At 46.0% G+C, this 26,268-nt stretch overlaps 1 protein-coding gene across 3 annotated transcripts in view; it reads right to left on the bottom strand.

The window, feature by feature from the left end:
* The window catches only part of MEF2A (myocyte enhancer factor 2A), a 60,061-nt gene extending 34,090 nt beyond the window's left edge, over positions 1-25,971 (bottom strand). For all 3 annotated transcript variants that reach the window (XM_056865799.1, XM_056865800.1, XM_056865801.1), the window contains exons 1-2: positions 25,822-25,971; positions 14,119-14,322 (exon numbers count right to left, since the gene is read on the bottom strand). In XM_056865799.1, the coding sequence (XP_056721777.1) occupies positions 14,119-14,322; positions 25,822-25,875 (258 nt within the window). In that variant the 5' untranslated portion in view covers positions 25,876-25,971. The remainder of the gene's footprint in view (positions 1-14,118; positions 14,323-25,821) is intronic.
* Between the last annotated feature and the right edge of the window lie 297 nt (positions 25,972-26,268).

Consider the following 26,268-nt stretch of genomic DNA (forward strand, 5'->3'; position numbering starts at 1 on the left):
GTTTTCAAGCCAAGAGACATTCAGAGGTGGTTTGCCATCACTTTCCTCTGCGTTGTGACCCTGGACTTCCTTGGTGGTCTCCCATCCTCATACTAACCAGGGCTAACCCTGCTTAGCTTCCGAGATCGGGCTAGCCCAGGGGAGGGGCTGCGGCTCAGTGGCAGACCATTTGCTTGGCATGCAGAAGGTCCCAGGTTCAATCCCCAGCATCTCCAGTTAAAGGGACTAGGCAAGTAGGTGATGTGAAAGACCTCTGCCTGAGACCCTGGAGAGCCACTGCCAGTCAGAGTAGACAATACTGACTTTGATGGACTAGGTGTCTGATTCAGTATAAGGCAGCTTCATGTGTTCATCCAGGTCAGGGAAAGTTTACAGGTCTACATACACCTGAAACCTTTCCCTTTTAATCTCTGTTTGGATTACATTGTAAAGTTCACTGCTGAGCTAGTAATGGAACACCCTTCCATCCATCTTTTGGATGTATCATTCACAAATGAACAAAAGGCCACAAATTTTTGCTGTTCCTGGTAGCCAAATTCTGTGGTTGCTGTGATCCTGTCCCTTTCCTAACTTCAGAAGGGTGGGGTCTCATCTCAGTCATCTCTGAGAGGTGGAGGGGCTGTGGCTCAGTGGTAGAGCATCTGTTTGGCATGCAGAAGGCCCTAGGTTCAATCCCTGGCATCTCCAGTTAAAGGGACCAGGCAGGTAGGTGATGTTTAAGACCTCTACCTGAGACCCTGGAGAGTCGCTGCCAGTCTGAATAGACAGTACTGACTTTGATGGACCAAGGGCCTGATTCAGTATAAGGCAGCTTCATGTGTTCATGTGACCTTCGGAGGCTGAAACAGGAAGAGTTGGTGCTAAATCCCAAGACGCATTGCATGCCCCCAAAGAGTCAAGCAGATTTGTGGAACTGCACCCACAACTGCAGAAGTAAGAACGCCAAGGATCTCCATTTCGACCAAGGCCTTCACATCTCTGCTTGGGTTCCACGTCGCTTGTATGTACTGGCATACAGAGCACTTTCTTCCAGAGAGGAAAATCCAAGTGTGAACAGTGCCATGGCTAACTATTGTGGAGACCAGCTGTATTTGCCCCAGGAAACGCAACTCCTGACAGTATTACCAGCCAGAGGAAGTAGCACAGCGGACAGCAGCATGCCAGCGTAATAACAACTTAAGACGATAATGGGACCGACTCAAACGTACTCGTTCACTGCCCTGCTTTTGGCGCAGTGTCACACTACTGAATTACAAAGACGAGCTGGGAGATAATTAATATGTGCTTCTCTGAACTCCTAATTTGTCAGTGGGGTTACATGCACTCTTCTCTTTCACGCCCGGCATCATGACACGTTGTGTTCAACCCTACAATTTTTTCAACTGCCTCAGAGAATTTTTCATTGTGCGCCCTTCCTTCTAGTTAGTAGGACAACTACTAGTAGTAGCAGGACTACTACTAGTAGTAGTAATATTTCAGTGATTTTATAGTCCAAGATTGGGTTGTTTTTATATCAAGTACCTCTATTTAAGACCTAGGAGAGATATCTCTTCAAACCTAGGAACAGTGGCGGCAAGAATCTTGTTCGCAACATATTGAAAATCCAAGAACATACTGCAACTGACAGAATGGATTACAAAACTGCATGAGTTTGCAACTATGTCAAGACTAACACACTTTCTTCGAAGAAAGCCGATCGATGAATATAAGCAGAAACTATTTTTTGACAGATATGTTTGACTTAACTATGTATATGAAATGAGAGTCTAGGGTCAGAAACAAACAAGACCCAGAAGGTTATTTTATAGATGTGATTATAGTATTTTTAATAAATAGGCTTAGTTTTACAAATATTGTTATCAGCTGAGGTTAAAGCATCAATGAGTTTGGAATGTCTAGTTAAATTTTGTACTCTTATATGAGGTTTCACTGTAGGGTGAGGGATGGATTATTCTGGGCATGGACACAATAATGAAAGGCTAAATTTACCCTATCTGTTTCTTCCCTTTCTTTTCTGTACCCCTTATTAGAAAAATGAATAAAAATTTATTAAAAAAACAAACCTATGAACAGTGAGTGATGAGCTCAGTATGACAAAGCATGCTGCATGTTATCAACATTGCATTGAAATGCGTAAGCCATGTTGGCATTAAAAACACACGCACGCACACCCCTAGCCACAATAAGACAGACACACACTTAGCTATAATTACTGTCTGAGTGGCTCTCGGCACACTCCCCCAAATGTGATCTGCACATCGGCAGGCCAAAACATAGGTGCTCTTGGAGCTTCCAGAACACCAGACACTCCTTCACATCCCCTTGAGAAGGAACGAGCACAGCACCTCACCCACTCAACTCTTTCCTGACGCCACCAAGGCATCTTTCTATTATGCACCGACACCAAGAGCGGAACGGCAGGTGTGTGATGTGACCGTGCAGAGAGCTACTCTCAGAACGTTTGCTGTTAAGTGCAATTCCATTTCGCTCTTCGCAGCCTCTGCACGGACCCAGAAAATGGAAGGCTGGAAGGCTTTTACTTGGTGTGAGAGGATCAGCCAAGACACGCTACAACTCTGCTCTGAGCATTCCTGCATCTTTCAGAGCATCAGCGCATGATGTCATGCTTGACGAACATAAAGGGCAGATACCAGGTCGATGCCTCGCAAATACCTTGCTCAGGAGGTGCCCCGTGGCAATGCCACGGAGGCTGTGAGGCCTTCCTTGGGGAGGGGCTGTGGCTCAGTGGTAGAGCATCTGCTTGGCATGCAGAAGGTCCCAGGTTCAATCCCCGGCATCTCCAGTTAAAGGGACTAGGCAGGTAGGTGATGTGAAAGGCCTCTGCCTGAGACCCTGGAGAGCTGCTGCCAGTCAGAGTAGACAAAACTGACTTTGATGGACCAAGGGTCTGATTCAGTATAAGGCAGCTTCATGTGTTCATAGGCTACAAAATTGAACAGATTTTTAAAGGGTGCTGAAGGATGACACCATTGGAACAAAGGCAAACCGCCAAAACAATCCAGCTGCCTGAAGTCTGAGAAAAGTTTGAGTAGCTTGTTCTTTCCAGAGACAGAAATAAAAAGGGTCTGTTTCTTGGCTTTTTCCTGAACTTCAGGGAAATTAAAAGAAAGAATTAGAGCTTTGAAGACATAGCAAGGGCCAGGCTCGTTACTATTAGCTGGCACAGCGAAAGACCAAAAAAGTCATCTCTGTTAATATAAAATCCGGGAAAAAGCCGCAAGACAGACTTCTGAACCAAGGCACTGGACAACTTCGTGCCAATGCATCTTTGAGGGGTGGGGGGCACGGATCTGTTGCTCTTCGAGTAGTAGTACCTGATCCTCAATTTCTTCTGACACCAACAGAAGGTAAGACACTGGAGTCTAGGCCGCGGGCCTGTCTATTTCCTGGTGAAAAGAAGGGATCCTAGAGCATGTTGATAATCTCCAGGAATGTTTCTAGGACAGGTGTTCGTTCTCTTGAATCTGGCAAGCATTTAATCTTCTTAGAAAGGCCCTTAATGGAAGAGCCGTCGGTGCCAGGCCTTTTCTTTATGGTTGCACTGTGCCTCTCAAGGGTCAATGCTGCGGGATCAGAGATTCCTTCCATTTGGAGATTTTGAGCAGCTGTTTTTAAGTCATGCCTTCCAGCAAAGCCTTACGCACCCTTTGATTTGTTCTTCGAGGTCAAAGGCAAGAGACAAGATCCAATTGTTTCATAGGCTCCAAGCTGGCATGACTCGAGAGGGACCGAGACAGCTTACACCAGGGACTTGCAAATCTAGGCCAAAACACTGCCTCGCTTTCGGGATTGCAAGGGAACCTCCATATATCAAGGGAGCAAACTTTTAAACACCAGTGCTCAGATGCATACCTATTCTCTCCAGGATCAGAGGAGCATGCCTATTCTATTAGGTGCTGTGTAACACAGGCAAGATAATGCTGTTGCAGTTGTCTTGCTTGTGGGCTTCCTAGAGGCACCTGGTTGGCCCCTGTGTGAACAGACTGCTGGACTTGATGGGCCTTGGTCTGATCCAGCATGGCCTTTATGAGGCTGCATCAGGGGAAGGCCTTGGCCCCCTTTGCACTGCTTGTAGATGCTCCAATCTTGTTGATACTGGGGGCACTTTTTCTGAACTTTGAGACCAGACAGCGGGTACTACAACCAAAGAGTTACAATGGGACCAATCATAACATGGCTTCCAAGGGTGTTGCATTGGATCACAGAATGCTGGGAGGCCCTGCAAAATGTTAAGAGGTTCCCAAGCCAACCATCTTCCTCGGATGGAGTTTGCTGCTTCTAAAGGGTTGCTCCTTCCCGACCCAAAGGTGATGCCTCCTGGCCTTTTCTAAAGAGAGGAAGCATGTCGTGGTTACGAGCGGCGGACTCTGATCTGGAGAACCAAGTTGGTTTCCCCACTCCTCCACATGAAACCTGCTGGGTGACCTTGGGCCAGTCACAGTTCTCTCTGAACTTTCTCAGCCCCACCTACCTCACAAGGTGTGGGGGAGAGGAAGGGAAGGAGATTGTAAACCAGTTTGATTCCCCTTAAAAGGCAGAGAAAGTCTGCATACAAAAAACCGATCTTCTAAAGCGCTGCCTACTCCAATGAAGTGAAGGAAAATAAGGATTCACTCTACTTCGTGGGAGGAAGCGGCAAGTGGGTGCCAGGAAAGCATCGTTAGGAACCAGGGCACCAATCCGCACAATGTCGGGGATGACTTACAGGCAGAAAAGCCTGCATCACAGCAACAAACACAAAGAGTCAAAGGGGTTACCGCTGACTTGCATTTCAACCCACATTCCAGCAATACTTCAAATCCGATATGAGTGATCGCTCTCACGCATGCGCTTAAGGATCTTAGGCATTCTGCCCAAAGATTGCTACATCCTAACGCCCGCACACACACACACACACACACACACAAAATCGCTACACAGACTACACCAATGTAAGCACATAAGAAAACAAAGTAACTAATCCGTGGGATTATTTTTGTAATCCTTAAATTTTGGCTTCCATTCACAAACACAACCTGATTTGACGCCAAGCTGGGATCAGCTTAAATTGACTCCTGCTTTTACTGACCGGAGTATGACGTTTTACTTACTAGAAGTTCAAGACTCAGAGGTCTAGAAGAATGGCTTTCAAATATAAGGATTTGTTTTCAGGTGTAATAAAGTTCTGCCAAGAGTGAAATTTACCAGGGTCATCTAGTCCAGCCCCACACACAATGCAGGAAATTCACGACAACCTCCCCTCCACACCGCCAGTAACCCCAGAAGATGGCAACAAAAAAAACCCAGGATCCCTGGCCAACCTGGCCTGGAGGGAAATTGCTTCCTGATCCCAAGTGGTGATCAGCATTACCCTGGGCATGTAAGAAAGGGGCCACGAGAGCCAAGGACTGGTGCAACCCTTCCTGCCCTCCCTCTCATGATCCAACAGCTCAGTGTTTCTACCGGATTCATACAGCTGCCTCTTGGCTCTTCCACCCGTGGGGCAGGTCGGTTACTTGGAACGCAAAAAAGCACAGGCCAGGAAAGAGAGCGAGCTTCAAAAAAACAGGCCGCAACAACTCTGCTCTGGTTAGACCTCACCTAGAGTACTGTATTCAGTTTTGGGCACCACAATTTAAGAAGGATGTAGACAAGCCGGAACGTGTCCAGAGGAGGGCAACAAAGATGGCGAGGGGTCTGGAGACCAAGTCCTATGAGGAAAGGTTGAAGGAGCTGGGTATGTTTAGCCTGAAGAGAAGACTGAGAGGGGATATGAGAACCATCTCCAAGTACTTGAAGGTCTGTCACATAGAAGATGGTGTCGAGTTGTTTTCTGTTGCCCCAGAAGGTCGGACCAGAACCAACGGGTTGAAATTAAAACCAAAGTGTTTCCAACTAGACATTAGGAAGAACTTTCTAACAGAGCGGTTCCTCAGTAGAACAGGCTTTCTTGGGAGGTAGTAAGCTCTCCTTCCCTGGAGGTTTTTAAGCAGAGGCTAGATGGCCATCTGTCAGCAATGCTGATTCCATGACATTAGGCAGATCATGAGAGGGAGGGCATCTTCTGGGCATGGAGTAGGGGTCACTTGGGGTGTGGGGAGGGGGAGGTAGATATGAATTTCCTGCATTGTTCAGGGGGTTGGACTAGATGACCCTGGTAGTCCCTTCCGACTCTATGATTCTGTGAACCCAAGGGTCTACAACACATCCAAAACCTCACTGGGGTGAGCGCAAGCCCCCAGGCTCTTGGAGCAGCTCTTTGGATCCTGGCCAGACAGAACACAACAGCTGGCTTCGTTAATTGGTGGGTGGAGAGCTCTTGCTTTGGCAGAACCAGTTTTGTTTAAGGACAAGGGGAAAACCCCAGTGCTTTCCATTTTGCTAGAGGCAAGTAAGACATAATAGGGTTTGCCCCAACATGCATCTTCAGAGGCAAATGCTGCATTCTCACTGCCCCAAAGTGCACAGCTTTAAAAACTACCGCATCCTGCTCTTTAGCAATTCTCCAATCTGTCAAATTGCGAGTTAACAAAACAACGATTGGGAAAGTAGTATTTTTTTTTTTACAATGAATCAGCTCTCTTGAAAATCACCTATAATGCCAGAAAATCATTCCCTCGCTGCACCACCCAAAAATTGGTCTGTGTTGGTCTGCAGTAGAACGCTTAACATTTGAGTACAGTAGCACCTGTAAGGATGTTAATTCATGCCATTGTGTTCCCTATTACTATGTATGGGTGTGAGAGGTGGACAATGAAGTAAGCTGATAGGAAGGAAGTCGATTCCTTTGAAATGTGGTGTTGGAGGAGAGTGTTATGGATACCGTGGACTGCCAAAAAAACAAATCAGTGGGTTATCGATCAAATCAAGCCTGAACTGACCCTAGAAGCTAAAGTGACTGAGGCTGTCGTACTGTGGTCACTTTATGAGAAGACAAAAGAGTCACTGGAAAAGACAGTCGTGCTAGGAAAAGTTGAGGGCAGCAGGAAAAGAGGAAGACCCAACAAGAGATGGATTGACTCTATGAAGGAAGCCACAACCCTCAATTTGCAAGATCTGAGCAAGGCTGTCAAAGATAGGACGTTTTGGAGGACACTGATTCAGAGGGTTGCCATGAGTCGGAAGCCACTTGACGGCACTTAACACACACACACACACACACACACACAGAGCACCTTAGAGACCAACTCATGTTGGTCTCTAAGGTGCTACTTGGACACGAATTCAGCCATTTTATTGAAGTCTCCCTTGGCAGTTCTGGGTGGAAATGCAAAGCTTATTTATAGTTTCAGATCAGTGCTTTGCTGTGTGACGTAAAAATGCATGCACATGAAGTTCTTGCATATTCGATGGTGGTGAATGAACTCATTTCTTAATCAGTTGTTTTCTATAAAGGCTCCAATATCCAATTCGATTGAGCTTTTTAAAAATAAAAATGAAATTGGAGAGAAGTCAGGCTAAGGACAGAGGTTAGAAGAAGAGTTGGTTTTATACCCAGATTTTTCTACCTTTTTAAGGGGACTCAAAATTGGCTTACTATTGCCTTCCCTTTCCCTCCTCACAACAGACACCTTGTGAGGTAGGTGGGACTGAGAGAGTTCGGAGAGAAGTGTGACAAGCCCCAAGGTCACCAAGCAGGTTTCATGTGTAGGAGTGGGGAAAGCAACACAGTTCACCAGATCAGAGTCTGTCGTTCATGAGGTGGAGAGGGGAATCAAACCCAGTTCTCCAGATTAGAGTCCACTGCGCATGTGAAGGAGTGGGGAATCAAACCTGGTTCTCCAGATTAGAGTCCAACCACTCTTAACCACTTAACCAGGCTGTCTCTCTTAGCTTTTAGAGATGACAAACAGGGTTATCCCACATTAATTTATGCACTGCCATGCTTTTCCCCATAGCTTTAACAAAATACTGTGAAGTCTTTAAGATTAGCAATAATTTTGTGATACCAATAATTAGAAAATGTGGTCATTAAAATGTAAAACCCCGAAGGCTGAAAAATATCTGGCTTCTAAAGCAAAAGAAAATTTGCCAAGGCCAGCTAAGGCGTGCTGAACTACAGAGAACACCCCACCTCATCCAAGGTGGCTGCCAAATATCCTCGCACGAGGAATACCGCACTGCGCGGCATTCTCAGTGTTGTCACAGGCATGAAGGTTACCAGCATACCAGTGTGCAGATTCAAGTCTGCCCCCATTTGCTGGTGCGGTGCCAGCAGCTGTGAAACGTAACTATACAATTCCAGAAAATGAGGCTGCACCAAAGGTCAAATGAAGTGTTGCGAATGACTTCAGGTTTACACCCTCTCTGAGAGCCAGAGGTTAAGGGCGGTGGTTTGGAGCGGTGGATTCTGATCAGGAGAACTGGGTTTGATTCCCTACTCCTCCACATGAGCGATGGAGGCTAATCTGGTGAACTGGATGTTTCCCCACTCCTACACACAAAGCCAGCTAGGTGACCTTGGGCCAGTCACACTCTCTCAGCCCCACCTACCTGACAGGGTGACTGTTGTGGGGAGGGGAAGGGAAGGTGACTGTAAGACGGTTTGAGTCTCCCTTAAGTGGTAGAGAAAGTTGGCATATAAAAACCAACTCTTCCTCTTCCTCGCTGGAACAGCCACACGAGGCATGCCAGTTGCCTGAACATTTTTGAGGATTTATCAAGCACAAAAAGCATTTAGCGCTGTTCTGGAAATGGCCCACAGAACAGACACTAAACAGGTCAAACAACCAAACAGTAATGAACACCACTTAGGCTTACCGGTTGACCCCCCACCCATGGCAGGCAACCTCCCACCCCCTCACTCACATGGGAGCAGTGGGAGAAATAAACTGGGGGGGTCAACAGGATACACATCGTGACATTACTTCCAGGTGAGCACAAAGAAGAGACGTCACAGCAACTGTGACACCCTAGGAACTCCCCCAAATTGAGGGCCACTGTGACATCACTTCCGGGCGCTCACCCGGAAATGACATCACAGTGTCAGCAACACACTCCCTACCCGGATGCCACCCCCCAAATGCTCTCAGGAGTTGCCATTCCAGGGCTGGGAACCCAAGCAAAGACAAAAATTCATTTCTGCAGGAGTTCCTCCACCCTTCAAACAATATTTGAATAATACGTTAGAACAGGGGTGTCAAACTCAATTGTTACAAGGGCCAAATATGACATAAATGTCACTTGGTTGGGCCCAGCCATACCTCACCAGCCCAGATCGAGTGTGTGTGTGTGGAGGTGGCCTCAGCTGGCTTGCAGGCCGGATAAGAGCTCTCAAGGAGCCGGAGCCAGCCCTCGGGCCTTTTGTTCGACACCCCTGCGTTAGAAGGTAAGCCATAATTTACAAAGAATTAACGGAAATTGATGAACATTGTTAGACTACACAACTTCAAATCAAATCAAACCATCCTTTATTGGCATAGAATCACTATACATATGTTAGCATGTAAAAATATAAATATTTGTGATATAACCTTACAAAATGGTTAAAAGACATTTGCATAAGATAGTGTTCTAAGTTAATACATCCATCTATTTAACTAATTTGCGGCATTGTATAGCAATCCTTAAAAATTGTGCTACCTTCTCCAGAACATAGGGCAAACAATTATTCAATAGAAAGGAAGCATTACAGGAATCGGAAGCATTCAGTCTACATGTCTGCAAAGGGCTTAGTAGTTCATTACGAATTTCTGAATAGTACTACAATAAAGTAAAACATGGACAACTGTTTCAACACAATTACTGCCACAGGGACAAAGTCTGCCTGATTGGGGGATTTTGCTAAATCTTCCATCGAGTGAAGGCTACACAACTTTTTACCTAGCCATAGCCACATACACTCACTCATTAAAATCCAAAACTCTGGTCTGTACTGTGTGGCAAAGGCATCAGAAGGCAGACGGAGACACAGTGCCCTGTAGTGTATCAAAGGTCACTGTATGACTCTAATTCCAGATCGGTAACCGTGTTCGTCTGTAGCACCAAAATAAAAGACAAGTCCAGTGGCATCTTGTCAACATAAGCTTTTATGAGTCAGAGTGCATTTGACGAAACGAGCTCTGACTCATGGAAGCTTATGCCAGAGTTTGTTCTGTAAGTCTCCGAGGCCACTGGACTTCAGTTTGACATTGCATCAGGCAGCCTCATAAATGAGAAGTTGCACTTCCAAGTGTAATACCCCAGACGGCTCTTATTGTCACATATGGTGGACCTGTCCGAAGCTACGTCTATATTGGAGAGCTATTCATCAAGAACTTCAAAAGACGGGGTCTAACGGAAATTTTTGTTGACACAAGAATATGCTGCTCAGTATTATACCATCAGAATTATCTCCGCAACTTGAAGGTTTATTTAAATATGCTGTAAAGGCTGCCAGAACAGTTCTAGCGAGGAAATGGAAACAATCACTTTCCAGATATAGCAGAATGGAAGGAAAAACCAATGGAGTATGCCACTATGGCAAAAATGACCTTTATGATCAATACAAGTAACAATATGAAATAAGAGCAGTTTAATGAAAAATGGAAACTATTTTATAAATATACTGAAGATTGAAACAATAATAATATAATGAAATAGACACTAACAAATGTTAATGGTATTTAGGTTGAATTTAAATCCATAGAATACCATAGAGATTAGAACAGAGTGTAGAATTGCAGAGCAATGCAGTCTGTATGACTTATCGTTGTATTCAATTTTTTTTCTTCACATATATAATTGTATGTTGGACATATTTTTTTCTCCTTCCCCCTGTCCCCCTTTCCTTTTTTGTACCCTTCCTTTATATAATAAAATAAAAATTTTAAAAATAAAAATAAATGAGAAGCTGCCACTGGACTTCAATGCTGATCAAGGTATAATCGGTATATTTTTCTCAGCGAAAAGACAAAAAGAGGGTTCTGCTGTTCTACAGATGGACACAAGCTTTAGAATACAGAAACGAACCTACAGCAGAAAAGTCAGACATGCACCCTCAAAGTATTTGCTTAGTTCTCCATGCCATCTGCCAGTTCAACGAGGAGAAATGCCAGCGGATGAGCAATTATACAGAATGTTGGCTAAGAGCAGCAGTCCCACCCATCCTCACCTCAAAAAACCACTTGCTACTTGCCTAAAAAGACACCACCCAGGGGAGTACAATCATTTTCATGGCCAGAACTCAACCCAACGGATCAGTTACACAACTCGTACGTTTTGTTTAACACTGAGAGATTTTCTTTTTTTTACAACAGCAACAACACCTTGGCCATTTATGCTTGATAATTAGCAGCGCATTCGATGCTGAAGTGCCTTGAATATTTTTATTTTTATTTTAGTTTTGCACGCTGAACCCTCATTTAGGAAGTGACTGCGAAGCCAGCACATACCTACTTGGCATTTCTTAAGAGCCCCTTTAATGTGACCTTTTGTGTTTGCTCCGCCCCCACACCGAAGAATCCCCTGAAGGAACCATGCAAAATGACAGTGCCACATTAGCTATGCAAACGGCGGTTGGCTAATGGAAGGAACAAAGGAGCAGGAGAGTGGGTGTGTGTGGAATTTCTCCTTTTGCATTGGGACCGTGAATAAGCATTTAAAAGGTCACATTTTTAAAAAGAGCTCTGAGAGAGCCTCAAAATTGATCCTGCATAAATGGCCCTTTATTGGCATATGTTCCCAATAAGTACAAAGACCATAGAGCGCAAGAACGAGGACTAAACGAAGATTTAAATTCTTGGAGCCTCATGACTAGTTGCAAAAATTTACTACCCTATCTTTTCTGGCAGGATTTTGTCCGGAAAGAAAAAGTAATGCCTTGCGCTTGTCCGAAGCTCCATTCCAATTAACTAAGAGTGGGTTAAGGAGTTTGGCTCGAATGTCAGCATAAAAAGGGCAATACAGAAAGACATACCAGTGTGGTGTAATGGTTAAGAGTGGTGGTTTGGAGAGGTGGATCTGGAGAACCAGGATTGATTCCCCACTCCTCCACCTGAGAGGTGGAGGCTACCCTGGTGAACTGGATGTGTTTCCCCAGTGCGGCCAGCTGGGTGACCTTGGGCTATTCACAGTTCTCTCTGAACTCTCTCAGCCTCACCCACCTCACAGGGTGTCTGTTGTGGGGAGGGGAAGGGAAGGTGATTGTAAGCCGGCTTGAGTGTCCCATAAGTGGTAGAGAAAGACAGCATACAAAAAACCCTCCTCCTCTTCCTAATGATTCTACACATCTCAGCCTTCAAGGGCAGAGTGTACTTAAGTATGGGGTTTTCTGAAACCTCCCTAATAGCACATCTGAGGGTAGAATATTAAACCTTTCAAGCACAAACGCTGTGGGCTGGTCAGGTGACAGAAATAGAATGCTATACATGTATGTACATGAAGCTGCCTTGTACTGAATCAGACCCTTGTTCCATCCAAGTCAGTATTGTCTAAGACCGGCAGCGGTTCTCCAGGGTCTCAGGCAGAGGTCTTTCACATCACCTATTTGCCTGGTCCCTTTAACTGGAGATGCCGGGGATTGAATCTGGGATGCCAAGCAGATGCTCCACCACTGAGCCACAGCCCCTCCCCAATGCTGGGCCAGCCAAGGATGGTGAAATCCCCAGATATAATGGGGAACAGGGTTTCCTGGCTGCAGAATTAAGTTCTTGGGAGTTCTACAAGAGATTTTCTTGTAAAAGTGATTATTTTTAAAAGTTTGAATTTTAAAAAAAGGCAAAGGACTGAAGGCTGACCCGTTTACTCTGAACTGTAATATCGATTTAACTGCCCCACAACAAGAGCTGCAAATTATTTACATGAATACTGAAGCAAAAAAAAATCTTTAAAAAGCCGCTGACGCTTTGAAGGATGCCTAAAACAATTCATAAACTGGACCTCCTATTAAGTTCATAAACCTCCTGCTCGGCCAGTAACAATGAAATAAGCCAAGTCACAGACGAGTAAAACCCTATGGAAGTCCCAAACACTTTATGCCTCCGTTGATACAAGGAGCACACACTAGTCAGAATGAGTACATTAACTGCAGAAGAGAACACCGGTGCAGGTAGAAATGAGAATCAGTAGATGTGATTCCGATCCAACATTGTTCCACAAAAATGTAGAACGCACACCATTAATTCCACAATGACAGGGATTTAAGTAACACTGAACCAGCAGGCTGAATAGCCCAGACTAGCCCCATTTCATCAGTGCTTGCATCGGCCACGGTCAGTACTTGGATGGGAGACGGCCAAGGAAGACTGGGGCCACCAGGCAGAGAAACGCATTTCCTACATTGTGCAGGGGGTTGGACTAGATGACCCTGGTGGTCCCTTCCAACTCTATCAGTCTAAGGCAAAGGCCCACCATCTCAGATCGGCGGCCTTGAAAACCCGGTGGTCCTGGGGTTGCCGTGAGTTAACTGTTGCTTGGCAACACACAATTATTATTAGCAGCCTGAATAGGCCAGACTAGACCATTGTCATCAGAGCTTGGAAGTTAAGTGAGGTCACCCACAGTTAGAACTTGGGTGGGAGACCATTGAGGAAACAGAGGAAGGCAACAGTGAACCACCTCTGCTCATCTCTTGCCTTGAACACCCCAGGGTCCTGGGGTCGCCATTGTAAAGGTAAAGGTAGTCCCCTGTGCAAGCACCGGGTCATTACTGACCCATGGAGTGACGTCACAGCCCGACGTTTACTAGGCAGACTCTGTTTACGGGGTGGTTTGCCACTGCCTTCCCCAGTCACCTAGACTTGACCCCCAGCAAGCTGGGTCCTCATTTTACCGACCTCAGAAGGATGGAAGGCTGAGCTACCTGAAACTGACTTCTGTCGGGATTGAACTCAGGGTGTGAGCAGAGCTTCTGACTGCAGTACTACAGCTTACCACTCTGCGCCACGGGGCTGCTCCGGGGTCGCCACAAGTCGAAATGCAATTTGACAGCACGCAATTATTAGCAGTACTTCAAATCCCATGATAACCTTCACCTCAAGCTGACAAGAGGACCCAATTACATCTTGTCCTTATCTGAGCGGTTTGGATAAATAAGCAGCGTACGGTTCAATTAATTCCCAGGGCCTTGGTTATTATTCAGTCAGACACAGTGGCTTTCCCTGACCTAAAGCAGGCAAGAAATTAATTCAGCGGTGTTACCTCAACAATGTCGGAGTTGGTTCTGCTCTCGTGAGGCTCGTTGTACTCCGTGTATTTGAGAAGGACTTTGTCCATGTCTGTGCTAGCGTACTGAAAGAGTTTGTTGGAACTGTTAAAAATGATGAGGGCTATTTCACAGTCACAGAGCACGCTCAGTTCGTAGGCTTTCTTCATTAATCCAAACTTCCTTTTCGTAAAGGTCACCTACACAGGGGAGAAAAGAGAAGGGGTTTTAAACAGAAAGAAAGCACCCAGAACACTTGGCATAGCGATATACATATTAGCCAGTGCAGAATAATTACAAACGGAGAATCATCAAAATGACAAATTTTTCACAAAGGAGGACTTGGCATAGACGGGCCAGGCTAGCCTGATCGGATCAGAAGAAGAAAAAGAAGAGTCGGTTTTTATATGCCGACTTTCTTTACCACTTAAGGGAGACTCAAACCGGCTTTCCATCACCTTCCCTTCCCCTCCCCACAACAGTCACCCTGTGAGGTAGGTGAGGCTGAGAGCGCTGTAACTTGCCCAAGGTCACTCAGCTATCTTCGTGTGTAGGAGTGGGGAAACAATCCAGTTCACCAGATTAGCCTCTGCTGCTCATGTGGAGGAGTGGGGAATCAAACCCCGTTCTCCAGATCAGAGTCCACTGCTCCAAACCACCGCTCTTAACTACTACACCACACTGGCTCCCAGAAGCTAAACAGGGTTAAACCCTGATTAGTTCTTGAATGGGAGACCACCAAGAAAGTCCAGGCTTGCTATGGAGAGGCAGGTAATGGCATGGGAGACCACCAAGAAAGCCCAGAGTTGCTATGGAGAGGCAGGTAATGGCAAACCACCCTAAAAATCTCCAGGAATTTCCCAACCCGGAGCGGGCAACCCTAGAGGTGCTCGGCTTGCCAACTTAGCCACCCCCCTCCCAGGGCCAAACTGACAGCCAAGAGAGCCATTGGCACTCGAGGCACCGTCTTCATGCCTTTTTTATGGCGTGTGTTCAGCCGCTTTCGTTTCTGAGCAGCAGCGGTCTTCCCCGTCCACTCCTGGCTAGAGTTGCTGGGGAAGCTCTCGCTTTGAGGAACAGACAGAAGGACGAGAGGGTCCCTGTCATTCTGGGGGAGAAACTGGTCTCTCACAAAGTTTTCCTGTGTTCCCAAGTCCCCAAGGCTGGCCGAGCGGCTATCGCGAAGGGGGGCAGGGAACGGAGAAAAGCCACAGAGACAGAAGGAGGAGGAGGAGAATGGGCCGAGGAGAGGTGTGAAGAAGGCAAAAGAACATGTCGAGAGAGACGGAAGTCTCTCTCACACAAAGTTTGCTCTGAGGAGAAAGGTAACACTCTGACGGGTTTGTTTCCTATATAAGACCTCCCTGTTTGCCTTGGCAGCAAATAAAACAAGGTCCAACACAGCTGCTAAGAGAGTCGATCTTATGAGCTGATTTTAAATTGTTGATAGCTCTTATTGGTTTGCCGGGATTGTGTTGCAATCTTTAGCTAGCATTATTTTGCATCTTACTAATTTAGCTTACATTTTACTAATTTAGAATATTTTCTTTTTTTATTATGCATATTTATAACTATTAGAGGTAATTGTTGACATGTTTGTAGTGGCCCATGGCTACATGCAAATAAAACTCACTCCCTGTCGAGGAAGGAATCAAAATTGAAACTGGGTGAGTCCCACCCAGGAGACAGCAAACTGAAAACAGAGTTGCACTTACCTGTAGCTGCTGTTCATTGACGTCTTCAGTGCAGACACACATGTGGGACTGCGCCTGCGCGCACGCCTGCCACCAGAAACTTTTACTGGCCTTAAACCTCAAATTGGGGATGCCCCTCCCCCTTGGCAAGCGGGACCGGCCTCCACGCCGAACCACTGCGTGCTCCTGGGCGGGGCATCCCCTCCCTCCTCAGTTCCTCGCCTGCCGCCAACCATAGTCAAGGATCATCTAAACTAGCCATGTCCAGTATCATAAACCGGAGGCCTTGGTCTAATCAAGGTAACAAGAATACTTGTACTAGAATAACTTTCCCTTTCTAACTCTGTCCCCTTTTTTGTTTGTTTGATTCTTTTTTTTTTTTAGGTCAACAGTGGGGTAGGAGGGAGGGATGTGTGTCTGCACCGAAGACGTCAATGAACAGCAGTTACAGGTAAGTGCAACTCTGTTTTCATCTTCCGTCTTCGGTGCAGCCCCACATGTGGGATATTAGCAAGCTTACCCATCAGGAGGTGGGTGTCGATCTAGGAGAACAACATCTGAAGCATCGCTCTGTCCACTTCGGCATCCTTTCTGGCCTGCAGGTCTAGCGCGGAGTGCTTGACGAATGTGTCCTCACTTGCCCACGTCGCAGCTTTACAGATGTCACCGATTGGGACCCTTCTGTGGAGAGCGGCAGAAGATCCTTGCGCCCTAGTGGAATGAGCTTGAATCTCTAGTGGACATGTTATTCTCGCTTGCTTATAAGCGAGTCTAATTGCAGAAACTACCTATCGTGCTATGGACTGGGATGATGCAGATTTTCCTTTCTTGGGACCCTGGTAACAAATAAAAAGTGAATTTGATTTTCTAAAGTGTTTCGTCCTGTCAATGTAATAAAGGATGGCCCTTTTGAGATCTAAGGTGTGGAGGGTCTTCTCTGCTTGGGAAGATGGGCGTGGGAAGAAAACTGGCAGAACCAGGTCCTGGGCCATATGAAAACTAGAGATCACCTTAGGTCTGAACCTAATACTAGGATGCAGCACTACCTTCTCATTATATATCCTGAGAAAAGGGCTATCGATTCGGAGAGCTGCTAGTTCCCCTACATGTCTAGTTGACATGACCGCAAATTGACCATTAGCCCCAGCCTGTCACATGTGGAGAGTACCAGTTCCAGGTGGGACAATAGTACATCGAAGCTGATTGCTGTAAGCAGCCAGTCATCAAGGTAAGGGTATATACTACATCCCTGATCTCTTAGGTAAGACATAACCACTGCCGTGCATTTTGTAAAGACTCTAGGGGCTGTAGCAAGTCCAAATGGAAGAACAGTGTAGTGAAACACCTCTGTTCCATATCTAAACATCAGGAATTTTCTATGATCTGGGTGTATAGAGATGTGAAAGTACGCGTCTTTAAGGTCTAGCACAGCAAACCACGTACTTGGGGTGATAACTTCCATAACAGAAATCAGGGAGACCATCCGGAACTTTGAAATTCTTAAACATTTATTAAGATATCTAAGATCAATAATGGGCCTGGAGCCTCCATCTTTTTTGTCCACCATGAAGATCCTGGAGAAGAAGCCAGAACAGTGTGGTGATGCCCTTTGAACGGCACCCTTGAGAAGAAGTTTTTCTAACTGGGGTGTGAAATCAGGAAACGGGTTGTCTCTTGCGGAACTAGCAGGAGAGCAAACTGGGAGGAACTTAAACTCTAGGCGGTAGCCTTCAGTGATAACTTTGAGGACCCTAGAGTCCGAACAAATGGAGTGCCAGGCCTCGGTGAACTTTGCTAGCCTATCTAGGAAGGGTAGATCCTCTTGGCTAGACTGGGGTGTTAGTCAGAATCTCTGGTCCTTCTGTTGTGTGCCAGGGGCCGATCGTTGCTTGAAAGCGGGTTTGCGCTGGCTTTGTTGGCCATGCTGATGGAATTTTCCTTGAGGAGGATACGGTTGGAACCGTTGATAACGTTGGTTCCTCTGATATGAGGATTCGAAGCTCTGACGACGGTGCTGGAATCTGTCACGTTGAGGTTGGAAAGATGGGTTAACACCTAGGGATCTCGCTGTCTGGCGAGACAGATGTTCTTGATGTTCGTAAGGAACTCCGTAGTGTTAGCTGCGAATAAGGTGTCACCCTCAAAGGGAAGGTCCTCGATTTGAGATCTCGTATCCATTGGGAGGGCTATAGTGCGCAGCCAGGAGTGTCGCCTCAGGGTGATGGCTGATGCTATGGTCCTGGCCGCGATTTCAGCTGCGTGCTTCCCCGCGTTGATTTATTGTTTTGACAAGCGGGTGGCTTCTGCTTGAATGAGTCATAAGGCAGTCTTTGACTCATCAGGTAGCAGTTCAATATGGGGGGCAGCTTTTTCCCACAGGAACAGCTGGTAGCCCCCCATGACCGTCTGATAATTGGCGATTCGAAAATTTAATGCGGCTGAGGTGTAGGTTCTTCTACCTAGTTGATCCAAACGTCTGCTTTCCTTGTCTGCAGGGGTAGAATGTTTACCCTGCCTTTGTCTGGCTTGCATCTCCCCTGTGACAATGGAAGATGGGGAGGGTGCACCATCAGGAATTCTGCTAATTCAGGCTTGACCCTGTATAGGTTCTCAATTTTCTTGGACGAAGGTGGGGTGGAGGCTGGTTTCTTCCAGACGGATTTTGTAACCTCCGAGAGGCCCTCCAAAACCGGAAAAGCGGCGATTCCTGGAGAGTCTGGGTACAGGCGGCTGAGGATCTTGTCCTTAGGCTTGTTGTCTGAGGTGGAAATGTTGATGTCTAAAGCCTCTGCCATCCTGATCATTTGTTCTGTTCTCAGCTTCAGATCCTCGGACGGTGACACTGCTTCTGTGTCGCCCACTAGTTCGTAAGGGGATGGTTCCGACACCCCTTCTGAACTTTCTACTGATTCTCTGGTCTCAAGAGTCTTCAGGATCTGAATCCACCCTAGGACTCCGTTGGGTTAAAGGAGTAAAGGGAGTTGTGGGGTCTGCAGTACTAGTGGTTTACCCTGCACAGTGAGCTGTCGAAATCTACAAAACTCGATCCAGTCCTTTACAAGCTCTGGGGAGATGATTGGCTGAGTAGAGGATGTGGAAGGTTGAGGAGTCGTCCTCGGATCCGAAGGGGTCGGATCCGAAAGGGTCGGATCCGAGAGCAGCAGCTGGTCATCCAGTGGGTCTATTTCAATGTCTGAGAAGCATTGAAGTGGAGAGCCATTGAAGTGGAGAGTAGAACGAAGGGGTCCTCGGTACCGACGGAGGTATCGGTTGAGATGGTTTCGGATCCAGAGTTTTCCGAGCGAGCGTAGTTGACCTAGCCAAGTGTCCGGATCCGGGGCGCTTTTCCTTGCGTTTAGTTTTGTGCTTATGTTTCTTAGTGACGTGAGTCGGATCCGATTGGGAGGTCGGATCAGAGGATCTCAGATCCAAGCTGGATCCGGGGGTCGGTGCCGAGCGAACGGACCGTGCGTCTCCGGGTGTCCTGGAACCGGCTGACGGGGAAGGAACCGTCAGGGCCTTCTTCCATAGCTCTGCATTTAGGAGGTTAGCACGGGCGTTTTGAGCCCGGGTGGAGAAACCTTGGCAGATGATACATTTTGACACCTTATGCCCCTCGCCCAAGCAGATTAGGCACTATTCGTGTTGGTCTGAGTGCGGGATCTTCGTGGCGCACTTGGGACACAGCTTAAACGGGGTCTTGGGGGCCATCACGGCCCTCAGTACGCGGCCGGGGGGACCGAGGCACGGAGGAACTTTTCTCTCTGGGTTATTCTCTCCAAACGTATGGTACAGTAGCAGGCTGGCTAGGCGGACCTAAGTGGCAGCTCTGAAGAAAGAACTCACAATCGAAGTAGTTTAGAAGAAAATCTGAGGTAAGGTGAAGAAAGCTCCGTCCTTGGCGGCGGCAAAGAAGGAACTGAGGAGGGAGGGGATGCCCCGCCCAGGAGCACGCGGTGATTCGGCGCGGAGGCCGGTCCCGCTTGCCAAGGGGAGGGGCATCCCCAATTAGAGGCTTAAGGCTAGTAAAAGTTTCCGGTGGCAGGCCTGCGCGCAGGCGCAGTCCCACATGTGGGGCTGCACCGAAGACGGAAGATGAAGAAATTGTTCCTGCCTCCCTGAGCTATTAGCGGGAATCACCCATTCCATTATGCCCTCCTGAACTCTGAGCAAGGAGAGGGATTCTAAGGATATTACCTGTCCACCCTTCTCCGGCAAAGATCTGTTCTTCCTACATATTCTAAGCTAATTATAAGGCTCTGCCAGCCACCTGAAGTAACAGTGAAATTCTTAATGAGGTATCAATTTTAATTAAGAGTTTGTCCCTCTGTGTAATTATGAAGTCACTAGGAAAAGTTGTATGTCTATTGTCAAGTCTACAGCAGCGGGTTAAAAGGGAAAGTGATAGTGACACAATTATCGTCCCAAGCCCAGAAAAAAAGATCCAACAAATTAAATAAGCAACAGATGCAACCATTTAGTTGTTGCTCTCCATTCTACTTCATGCAGTTCAGACAATATACAAGATTAATACAGTGGTTGTGCTGCTCTGAGAACAGAGAGAACAGGTTTTACATGAGGCAGCTTAAGTTGGAAAGAAGGCAGTTAAGGAGAAACATGATAGAGGTCTATACAATTATGCATGGTCTGGAAAGAGTAGACAGGGAGAAGCTTTTCTCCCTCATATAATACTAAAACGCAGGGTCATCTGCTGAAGCTGGAGGGAGAGAGATTCTAAACTAATAAAAAGAAGTATTCTTCACACAACGTAAAATTGTGGAACTCCCTGACCCAGGATGTGGTGATGGCTGCCAACTTGGGGAGGTTCAAGAGGGGAGTTGACATGTTAATTGAGGATAGGGGTATTCATGGCTACTAGTCAAAATGGATACTAGTCATGATGCATACCTATTCTCTCCAGGATCAGAGGAGCAAGCCTATTATATTAGGTGCTGTGGACACAGGCAGGATAATGCTGCTGCCGTCGTCTTGTTTGTGGGCTTCCCAGAGACACCTGGTTGGCCCCTGTGTGAACAGACTGCTGGACTTGATGGGCCTTGGTCTGATCCAGCAGGGCTTTGCTTATGTTCTTAACCACTGAAACCCAGCAGAGTTACAACAATACCAAATCCCACCACTCTTTGTCTTTAAGGCCAGAAGGCTGACAGAAGTGGGAGTGCAAAGCTAGTGGCTGACACCCGCGGCTTTCACACGACCAATACAGACTCTCTAGAGACATTTTCTGGTGGTGGAAGACGGCTGGCAGGACAGTATGGAGAAAAAAAGCAATGCAGATAAGTGAAGCAAGGAATGGACAAACAGCCACTAAATAATTTGCAAAAATGGCCCTGAAATAAAGCTTTGTCCAGAAAAGCAATACCATGATAATGTTTGGCATTCAGTTCTGCTAATGTTGTTTGAAGAGCTATCTAAACTAACTCGATCCACCTAGCTAAGCAAACACTGACCCACAATCTGAATCTGCAAACTGGATTTCCAGACTGCAGCTGGAAATGGAAGACAACATGCTATTTATTGCTTTTGCCTCGCTATACTCAGCGCACGGAATGCAGAGGATGCCCAAAACAGCAAGACAACAAACGCATCTGCCAGGTTACGTTACCACCATTGTAACATGCCCAAGAAGTAAGTGTGCGAGAGTGAGCTGCAATCAGTTCCAGCTTCTTGGCCTAATGAGGAAATCTGTCCTTTAACACCGTTATCCAAAAGTATGTTTTCAATGTCTAGGAATGCCCGCTGGATGTGATTATTTAATGGCATCTATATTGGCTCAAATGCATAATAAAACTGAACACACTCAATTATGTATCTCCCAATTCCTAACAAAGTGAACTTATAATAGGCAATGCAAATGCCAACCCCGATAGTCTACTGAGAGTCCACTATCCATTTGCCATGATATATTGGTAATTTTTTAATACAAACAAGCCAACTGACATCATGATCAATTCACTGTATTCCAGAATATTTGGGAGGAGTTAAATTTTCTTTTTTTCAAATATGACTTGCAATGTTTTGATTTTACTGAAAGCTCTACCAACGTGCTAAAGCCAGGCTATACCATGTGGACATCCAAAGTGCTGCTGAGGCATCCTGTGGCTGCAAACGGTAATTATCAGCTTCCATTCATGGAGGAGAGGGCTACCCAGGGCTATTAGTCAAAAGGGATACTAGTCATGATACCTACCTATTCTCTCCAACATCACAGGAGCATGCCTGTTATATTAGGTGCTGTGGAACACAGGCAGGATAATGCTGCTGCAGCCGTCTTGTTTGGGGGCTTCCTAGAGGCACCTGGTTGGCCACTGTGGGAACAGACTGCAGGACTTGGTGGGCCTTGGCCTGATCCAGCAGGGCCTTTCTTATGTGGGGACATGAGATGGCAGCCTTGTTATGTAACAGCTAACAATTCTGAGCTGCTGTTTTGGTTTGTTACAAAGTAAACATAGTTTATTTAAAATTAGACTGAAAAGGAAAGGGAAGAACTAAAATTAGTCCAGCAAGGAAAAGAAAACCCCCAGAGAGCAGGACCTTTGCTGAACGGATTTACTCATGAGTAGACATGCATTAGGAGCTTGTTGCTGGGGGCAGGCACTTGCATAGTTTTAAGGGTAACACTGTGCTACATTAAAAGCTGAAAAGAACCCTCATTTCAATTAGACTCTAATGCAGAAAAGTGACTACTCCAACAGTACAAAACAGGTCATTCTGTATGGATACACACCCACAAGAAAGCAATACCAGAAAATGGGAATAATGCTGCCACTCAATTTAAAAGTTTACCAATAAAAAAAATTCTGTATGTTATACAGAAGATGCACACCTGCGTTCAGGATACTACACTGTTTTGAGACGGCACCATCTTGACTCTAGATGACCACACAAACCAGCAAATCTGTTTTGTAGCGCCAGGAACATAATCTTGAAATCGGCAGTACAAAAATACAAACTGGAGCTAATGACTGGCTGGCACCAGCCCTTTGCACAAGATTTTAAAGGTACACTTAAGGTCAAGCATTGCCTCGTTATTTTATTATAATAGAATCATAGAGTTGGGACCACTAAGGTCATCTAGTCCAACCCTCTGCACAATGCAGGAAATTCACATCTATCTCCCCCGCCACACCCCCAGTGACCCCTACTCCATGCTCAGAAGATGGCCAAGGTGCCCTCCCTCTTATCATCTGCCTAAGGTCATAGAATCAGCATTGCTGACAGATGGCCATCTAACCTTTTCTTAAAAACCTCCTGGGAAGGAGAGCTTGCCACCTCCCGAGGAAGCCTGTTCCACCGAGGAACTGCTCTAACTGTTAGAAAATCCTTCCAAATGTCTAGACGGAAACTCTTTTGATTTAATTTCAACCCGTTGGTTCTGGTTCGACCTTCTGGGGCAACAGGACACAACAATAGAAAAGAGTTGCGACAGATGAAGAAAATACACTTTTCATTTGCAAACTGCATTGTATTTGGTACATTAACGCAAGGATGGTAAATAAAATCTCCCGTGTCATTCTTTTACTGATAAGAGGATAGCACTTGGTAATGCTGGCACGGGTCCCCTTTGATAGAGAGTTCACAGCACTTTTATTCAGTCTAGTTCAATTACATAAATGGCCTACAGCTCATTCAAGCAGATAAGAGCTCCTAATTACCACTGCAATGACAGACTCGTGTTAATTATAATCCCCTGGAGTACCAGTTTACTTTGTATACAGCATGTAGAGTCTAGGTATAATCCTATCTGAAGGGAAATGTTTTCCAGACTCCCCCGCCTGTGTAAATCAGCAAACCTAAACTGCAGATGTAAAGCGGCCGGACTACCATTACCACACTTCTCAAAATTTATTCATTTCTACCCCACCTTTCTTTCTCCTCAACGCAGTGTACATCGATTTCCGGTCCTCCATTTTGTCCTCGCGGCAACCCTGCGAGGTAGGTTAGGCGGCGAGTGGGTGACTGGCCCAAAAGGCACCCAGTAAGCTTCCGTGGCACAGTGGGGATTCAAGATCCTGGGACTCCAAGATCCTATTGTGACACTCTAACCACTATACCACACTGGCGCTTACAAATGGGGAGGAGGGAAGCACATTTTCAATGTTCGCTCGGTAAGAAGAGTCGGATTTTATACCCTGATTTTATCTACCTTTAAGGAGTCTCAAACTGGCTATCGATCCCCTTCCCTTCCTCTCCCCACACTATCAAATGTATATTTCTACGTTACCATCTGGCTGAAAAGCAGGAAAGATTTACTTACTACTGCTGTTTGCAATTTTCTCTCTCTCTCTCCAAATCCAATGTATATAGCTCTGATGATATGGTTTGTACATCTGATGAGACAGCCCCTCATTCACAAAAGCTTGCGTATGTGTTAAGTGCCGTCAAGTTGCTTCCAACTCATGGTGACCCTATGAATCAATGTCCTCCAATGAGTCCTATCCTTAACAGCCTTGCTCAGGTCTTGCAAACTGAGTCAATCCAACTCTTGTTGGGTCTTCCTCTTTTCCTGCAGCCTTCAACTTTTCCTAGCATTATGGTCTTTTCCAGTGACTCTTCTCTTTACATGATGTTAGAAAGTTTATGTTGCGGTAAATCGTACAGTATGCCAGAAGATTCTTTATTTTTTGTTGCAATACACTAACACAGCTAGCACTCTAGAACATTTAACTAAATCTTGATAACCATTCTCAGTGATCAAACTCATGTTCTTTGATCTTGCTACTTAGGCTTTTAATTTTTAAAAAAACAAACTACACTTCTAATTGGTACCTTGCTGTTAGAGGAAACTTTACTAAAAGATTTATCCCCCAAACACGCACACAGTTTATCAATTCACCAGGTAGTGGCAAATATCTTCAATCAATAACCACATTTGTTTGGCCAGCGCTAAATGGGAAGGGGGGTGCCATTAAATCACACTTTTGGTTACATTAATGTGGTTTATTTAGGGTGAAACACTACGTCAATGACACCTCAATCCTCACTGAAGATTTTCTTCATAGCAATGTAACACATTTTATTGGTGAGGGCTAAAGAAAGCCCGAAGGATTTTAATTGCTGGAAAAAGTTCTAGGAGACTCTTTTTTGCAGCTCGTCTGCTTTTTAACTTGATTTAGGGGTTACAATTATTTATTATTTCATTAATTAATTTTATTTATACCCTCACCCTTCTCTTCAGTGAGGAACAACAGCAGCTTACATCATTCTCCCCTTCTTCATTTTATCCTCACAACGACCCTGTGAGGTGGGTTAGGCTGAGAGTCTGATTGGCCCAAGGGCACCCAGTGAGCTTGGCAGAAGAGGGGATTTGAACCTGGATCTCCCAGATTCTGGTTAACACTTTACCTACTATGTCACGCTGGCTCCCATATTGAGGGTTGAAGGAATGAGACCAGCCATGTACGCACAACGTAGAAGGGTTCAGGAACAATGAGCAAAGAGGAGAGGAGGAGCAGCTGCATTCGTCTCACACAGACACAACGGCCTTCCCTTCCCCACAACAGACACCTTGTGAGGTAGGTGGGGCTGAGAGCGTTGGGCAGAATTGTGATTGGCCCAAGGTCACCCAGCAGGCTTCATGTGGAGCAGCAAGGAAAACAAACCCAGTTCTCCAGATTAGAGTCCGCCGCTACACCGCGCTGGCTCTCAAGTGGAGATCTTTTATATCACCTGCTACCTGATCTATTTAAACTGGAGATGCCAGGGATCGAACCTGGGGCCTTCTGCATGCAAAGCAAATGCTCTACTACTCATCTGAGCCACAGCCCTTCCTCGCTGGTGGCTCCTCCACGTTCAACAGCCTAAGTTTTACTAGATTCTGCCAAGCACAAGGAGATGCAGTTTTCACAACTTTCACAATCAAATGCAGACTTAGGGCATGACAAAAGCAAGGAGAACAGAGTCAACAGTTCTATTCTGAACGGCAATTGATCATTTAAAAAATGAACGTATGGTGAACGTATTCCCCAAGGAACCCTCATTTCTCACCTGTCTGTTTCGTTCGTCCATTATTCTTGTGATCTGTATTTTCTTCCTCCCCATTTTCACTGTTTCCCTCTTTGTAATCCGCAAGCACTAAAGTGAAATAATCCGCAAACTCTGTGTCCTAGCGCATGGTAGGCAGTTCTCTCTGGACTAAAGCCACAGTCTGTTCACCGTGTAGCCGTCGAAGCCTGGAAAGGAAAGGAAGACTAAAATCAGTTTTAAGTTGTCCGAAGTACATTTTCACATCATTTGACTTCTACTCTGGAAGTCATTAGTGAGACAAAACTATTTTTTTCCTTAATCAGAAAGATGCTTGGTGAACTAGGTCATATGAAGCTTTCACGGTGCCCTGTCCGAAGGGCTCACATCACGAAGTTGGTCTATGCAATTCATCCACAGAAGCCATGTCAAGGTTTGCATTCATCGCCTAGTGAATGAGAACGCACAAAA

This window comes from Euleptes europaea, chromosome 20, assembly GCF_029931775.1.
Source record: "Euleptes europaea isolate rEulEur1 chromosome 20, rEulEur1.hap1, whole genome shotgun sequence".
Taxonomy (NCBI): Eukaryota; Metazoa; Chordata; class Lepidosauria; order Squamata; family Sphaerodactylidae; genus Euleptes; species Euleptes europaea.